The following is a 6,133-nucleotide window of genomic DNA, read 5'->3' as shown; positions in this document are numbered from 1 at the left end:
ATTTCTATTGACAGGTGGTCATACTAATATCTTCACTATTGCAATACACCATGGGGGAAGCTGGTTTACTCCATTCGGCAATAGAAGATATGAGGGAGGTAAAGTTGATTATGTTGATTGGGTGGATACTGATTACTTCACTAGGATGGAATTGGATGGAATGTCCTTGGACTTAGGACATAAACTTCCAGTGGGTTTTATGTACAAACCAATAGGAAAGGTGCTTAATATGGGCTACATGGTGGTAGGGGATAAGGAGATCCTAAGAATTGTAGAGGATATTGAGAGGAATTGGGCTACAAAGATTGACATATTTCTTATTTTTCCTGAAACAGTTCTACCTTTAGATTGGAAGGAAGATTCAGAAGCTGTTAAACATGTCCCTGCTAACATTTTACCTCCTCTGAAAAGATGCATTATAGAGGAATTACCAGATGATTGTGATGTTCCTACATATGTTGTTGGTATCCCTGTTGATGCAACCATTGATGGGGAACAAGAAGAGTTTGATGCTGATCAATATTCTGAGGAATTTCATGATGCTGCCTTTGATGAACCTGATAAAGAGGAATATGAAGAAGAGTTTGACTACATGGATGATGAAAGTGATATGGAAGACCAAATACCAGAGGTGGTTGTGCTTTCAGATTCAGAGGATGATATTGGTGATGTGAGGGAGGATACAGTTGAGGAGAACCAAGACCCGGTTCAAAGTGACAGAAATAGGAAAGGAAAGCAAGCTGATGTGAGGGAAAATACATCTGAGAATAGCCAAGACAAAGTTCAAGCTGATGTGAGGGAAAATACAACTGAGAAGAGCCAAGACAAATTTCAGCGTGACAGAAAAGGGAAAGCAAAGCAAAGTGATGAAGATTTCATATTGGAGGAGGAAGAGTTTGAGCAAGATGTTGAAGCTGAGATAGAGATGGGTACACAGTCTGACCCTAGGAAGTGGTGGCGATCAATTTCAGATTTTTGTACTCAAAATCTTGATGATGGAGACTCAGATGGTATATGTTCTGAGGAGGAGTTGCACGAATTGAAGTCAGATGATGAGTTTGATGCTGGTAAAAATTCCAAAGAATTCAACCCGAAAACCAAAATGCAAAACTTCCAATTTGTTCTTGGCATGGAATTTGCCACTGTTACAATTTTAAGGAATGCAATAAGGGAGTACTTTATTGAAGGTGATCGAGAATATGTATTTATTGCCAGTAATAACTCCATGTTTCCCATTGCCTACTGTGTTGCTGAAAAGGAAAACACTGAGGTTTGGACTTGGTTCTTGGAGCTATTGAAGGCTGATATTGGGAATTTGAGTCCCACCAAGGTGACAATGATGAGTGATCGTCAAAAAGGATTAGAAAATGCAGTGGGAGCCATCTTCAGTGGGTGTGAGGTGAGGTTTTGTGTTAGACATCTTCATGCTAACTTTAAAAAGGAATATCCTGAACTTTTACTTAAGCAACTTTTGTGGGCAGCAGCTAATACTACAACACAAGCTGAGTTTGCTCGAGCAATGCAAGAAGTCAAGAGTGTCTCAAATGGTGCTTACTATTGGCTGGCAGGGAAGAACCCCACAGAATGGACTAAGTCACATATTTCAGAGTACCCAAAATGTGACATTTTGGTGAATAATTTGTGTGAGAGTTTCAATGCAGCCATACTTGATGCTCGCGACAAGCCAATTATAACTTTACTAGAGAAAATTAGATATTGGTTGATGTCTCGGTTTTATAACAAAAAAGCTGAGTTGGAGAAGATGACTCAACCTATGGGGAAGAGAATTTTGAAGATAATTGAGAAGCAAAAAGAGGTTGCAAAGCATTGTCTGGTTACTAGGTCTGACAAGTTTCAGTTTCAGGTTCAATGCAGCAATGGTAGTGCCTTGGTTGTCGATTTGGAATTCAGAACTTGTACATGTAGGAGGTTTCAACTATCTGGGCTTCCTTGTGGCCATGCACTAGCTACTATCTGGTTCATGGGAGGTAATGTCTTTGATTATGTCCACGGATTCTATAAAAAAGAATCATTGCAAAAAGCATATGGACAGAGTGTGCATCCTATGCCTAGTCCAGATATGTGGCCTCAGACAGGACTCAACCCAATTGATCCACCATCTGAGACGAAGCTGCCTGGAAGACCTAAGAAAGCTAGGAGAAGGGAGACAGATGAACCTCCACCTGCTTTAAAGAAAGCTTGAAGAACTGGACAAGTTAAAACATGCAGCAATTGTCTGAAAACAGGCCACAGGAGAGAAACATGCAAATCTGCTAAGGTGGTGGTTGAGGTATAAACTTTATGCTTTCTTCTCAGTCCAGATAATTTTTATCATTGATTAGTTGCTTTATCATTGTTTTGTGAATTTGGAGCTAAATATTTGTTTGTTCAACCTATTTTAGAATCGTGTGGTCAAAAAGTGAGGTCGTCCACCACTGTAGAACCCAACTGAATCCACACTTTTAAGGAAGGAAAGAAGACTGAAACAGCATGCTAAAGGAGGAACTAGTGGTGCAACCAATGCTCAACCCGATACTGTCTGACTGGAAGGAGGAGTTTCATCTTTTGATTTTATTTTGAACTAGTGGTTGAATCTTGTATTTTGGTGTCTGTTATGTTGACCATTTTAGAGTCATGTATTTTGGTGTCTGTTTTTTGAGTCATGACAGGGTCATGCTGGCCATGATATTGGTCATGTACAGATTAGATACATTTGGCTTTTTAGGCCTATATTTTTGTACCTATTTCTTATGATAATGAATGTAACTAGTTGTTGATCATATTTATTTCACAAAATACATAAACTAGAACACTGAATTCAAAATAGACCAAGATAGATTACATTGATTTGGGGTTTCATTTTACAACAAAATTCATTACAAATCAATGCCTAGGGTGCAATAGCTTTGTCATTGTCAATACTGCACATGAAGATTACCCAAAAATAAACTAACAATACCAACAACTTCTACTTTGATTTTGTAGCCCAAATAACCACAACCAATAGAATTACAGCAAAATACATAGTATTCAAAAAGTAGTAACACTGCATTCGACCTCCATCATTTACTCTACCCCTGCTTTCAGCACAACTTTCACAGCTTTCTCTTCCAACATTTTGAAGGTTGTGAGATTGTGTCTCAAATCCATTTGAAGAACCACTGCATTGCCGATGAATTCCAATGTCAGTTGTCGTACTTAGGGATGTGATTTCAGTTTCAAGGTCACCAATTTTTCTTAGTAGTCCAGGGATGACCACCTTTGCTCGATGGCACATTGGAGGGTCTATCCATTCAAAGAAATTACACCCACCATGAATCTGAGTTGACCAAAACATACAAAATTTCTAGTGAACACCCATAACCATTTATTCAATGAATCAGATTACAAAAACAAATGGAGATCTTACCCGATACTTGTTGCATGTTCTGAATCTTCGCCCAGGATTTTTGTTTGTCCAAGCCGTTTTTTCTACCACTGGCCTTGGTGGTCGACAATGGCAATTTTTTCCGTTCTCCATTAACCCGATGCAAAAGATGCCCTAACCCCCAATTCGAAGGAATTACAAGTTTTCTTCTACTGGGTTCACGTGCTACACTGTCGGGGGTGGATCGTCTAGGTGTGGTCGGGGGGAAAGCTTCATCTTCATCGTTTTTCTGGGTATGGAGTTTTGAGTTTTTTTTTGTTTTAGATTAGTTTTAGAACTTGGTTTTAGACAATCGGTTTTTCTTGTTAAATTAATTAATGAAGGTTAGTTTTTTTTTGTTTTTAATTAGAAACCTGAACCATTAATTGTTTTTGTTTTTAAATTTTAATAATTTAACCCAATCGGGTCGTGACACGTGTATCAAATATACCCCTAACGGCCCAGGGACCAACGGCTGCTCTAAAATCGTAACGGTAGGCATTATTGCCGTCAAAAATTTTACATAGGCATTTAAGTGCAATAAACTGAACTACATAGGCATTATTGCCGCAAATATCCCTAAATGTAATAATCAAAACCAATTTTGACTATCCAAATTTATCCTTTCTCACTTAAATTAATTTTATTTCTATACAATTTCAAAAATTGCATTAATGCAATAATAAATTGTACAACTTCAATTATCACATAATTGTATATTTCAATAATCATATTTATTAATCTCATAATTACTCCACTATAAATATGAAACTACACTCTTGAGAATTAAAGACATACATTTACTGAGTACTTTATTGTAACCATAAAGTGCCAATTGATATAATCATTACATACAAATTAATCATCTATTGATGATTCATAATTAAGTGGGAATAAAATTACCGGTTTACCCTTTTAATTATATCTTGATTCTTAGTGTACCATTGACTTTACTAGTGAAGGTTAATTCATAATCTGATTATGAATTTGACGTCATTAACCTTTTCAGTTCCAAAAGCCAACCCAATAGGGAACAATCATTCAATCTATAAGAAGGTATAGATTCCAAATCTGTTAAGCTATGTCTCCAGCCATATACATCATTGAGTCCCCAAAACAATAGTTCTTAGCCTGATCATTCTGATAAACCGTAACGCATGAATCAAATGATCAAATGACATATATAGGAGTTCATAGTAACTTTAGGATTAAGATAGGTATGTATATTGTAGAGTCCAAAAACTTTACTTAGCTAGTTAGATAGTAGTATTATAGTATTTATAGTATTATCTTTGTAACTGTGGATTTTTGGTTCAAACCGGGAATTATTTGGACACTCATAGTAGTACTTATAGATTTTCTAAGTTTAACCTATAGTATAAGAATATTAATGTTAACCTAAGGTTTGATTATATGACTGATATTAAGAATAATATTTATTATACTATAAGGTTTAGATAAGAACCAATAGGATTTTAAGCACATGTTATGTATGGATGATTAAGGATTAAGTATTTTGAGGATTTAATTTAATAAGGGTAAAAGTTTGAATGTTATAAGGTCAGTCAGCAGCTTTGAATACGTTGAGGGCTTAGTCAAGGCTGTTTACTCCATTCAAACTTAGCTAAAAATGTGTAATTTCATGTTTAATTAATCAGCGTGTGCCGATATATCGCAGCTATAGGGGGCGATATATCGCAGCACGTAGAAACGGAAAACACGAAACGATGCACGACATCCTCGGGCATACTGGCCCAGGCGATATATCGCCTCCTTCAGTATATTTCAAAAGTTTTTGAATTCCTTTTCCTTTCAGCCATTCAATCTCTTGATAAGTCCAGCACCTTTTTGAACGAGTCTTCAGCCTCTGCTGAACGATTATTCAAATTGTTTTCACCTAAAAAGCTATTATTTTTATTCAAGTAAAATTAAGATCCTTTCATTCCTAAACTCTATAAATAGAACCTAGTACCCAGCCATTATTCACCTTTTACTCTAAGTTCAGAGGCTGCAAGTGCTAAGTGAGTGTGAGAGTGTAAACACCTGGGTTGGGGAAATCATAAGCTTATCAAACACTTTGGGAAGTAAGGTTCTATAGTATTCTGGTTCGAGGTTTAGATTGGTCTACAAGTCTTCAAGGTATTTCCACACTCTAGTTCATTGGTTTTATGTTATTTTCTTTCTCATAGTCTTCTACTCAGTCTTCTAACCTCATTCTTGTTTTGGTTAGGAAATCTAAGAACTTGCTCATAAGTTTTTGGTAAGTATGTTTCTCAAAGGTTTAGTCATTCCATTCCTTCCATTCTTTTCATTACTTTTTCTTCAATCTACTCACCCTGTTATACATGGTTTTAGGAGTGTTCCAAAAGTCCCAACGCTGTCCTCTTATCCCGGTAACTTTGGTAAGGAAAATAGGATAGACTCTATATGTTTTATGCTTATGTTATCTTATGTTTTATGATATGAAATATGTTATAAAATATGTTATGAATATGTATGTTTGTAGGCTTGGGCATATGACCCATATGACTAACAAGACCCCAAATAGATTATGGGCATATGACCTACTTAGCTAGTAGGACCCCACTAATCTCATGGGCATATGACTTGTTTAGTCTATGGGACCCCAAGTAATAATGGCCATTATAGTATGTGTATGTAATAAGTGTTATGTTATGTCTTTATGTTTATTATGAAATTTATGTATATGAAGTATGTGTTAGATTT

General features: G+C 36.3%; 1 protein-coding gene across 1 annotated transcript; it reads right to left on the bottom strand.

Annotated features, from left to right (window-relative positions):
- Positions 1-2,789: 2,789 nt before the first annotated feature.
- LOC133829413 (uncharacterized) lies at positions 2,790-4,096 on the bottom strand. The gene is made up of 2 exons (XM_062259165.1): positions 3,410-4,096; positions 2,790-3,319 (listed from the first exon to the last, which is right to left on the bottom strand). Exons 1-2 carry the CDS (start codon positions 3,518-3,520, stop codon positions 2,969-2,971), a joined length of 462 nt encoding a protein of 153 aa, XP_062115149.1. The 5' UTR covers positions 3,521-4,096; the 3' UTR covers positions 2,790-2,968.
- Positions 4,097-6,133: the final 2,037 nt, after the last annotated feature.

This window comes from Humulus lupulus, chromosome 4 (genome assembly GCF_963169125.1).
Source record: "Humulus lupulus chromosome 4, drHumLupu1.1, whole genome shotgun sequence".
In the NCBI taxonomy this organism is placed as follows: domain Eukaryota; kingdom Viridiplantae; phylum Streptophyta; class Magnoliopsida; order Rosales; family Cannabaceae; genus Humulus; species Humulus lupulus.
Note: the sequence above shows the minus strand (reverse complement) of the source record. Positions and strands in the feature narration are given on the sequence as shown.

What these genes read in the sequence shown, in the direction of transcription:
- LOC133829413 (XM_062259165.1), bottom strand. Translation starts at nt 3,520, where the DNA reads ATGGAGAACGGAAAAAATTGCCATTGTCGACCACCAAGGCCAGTGGTA. An exon ending in GAACATGCAACAAGTATCGG is followed by an intron (nt 3,320 to 3,409) that starts GTAAGATCTCCA and finishes TGGTCAACTCAG; the next exon opens with ATTCATGGTGGGTGTAATTT.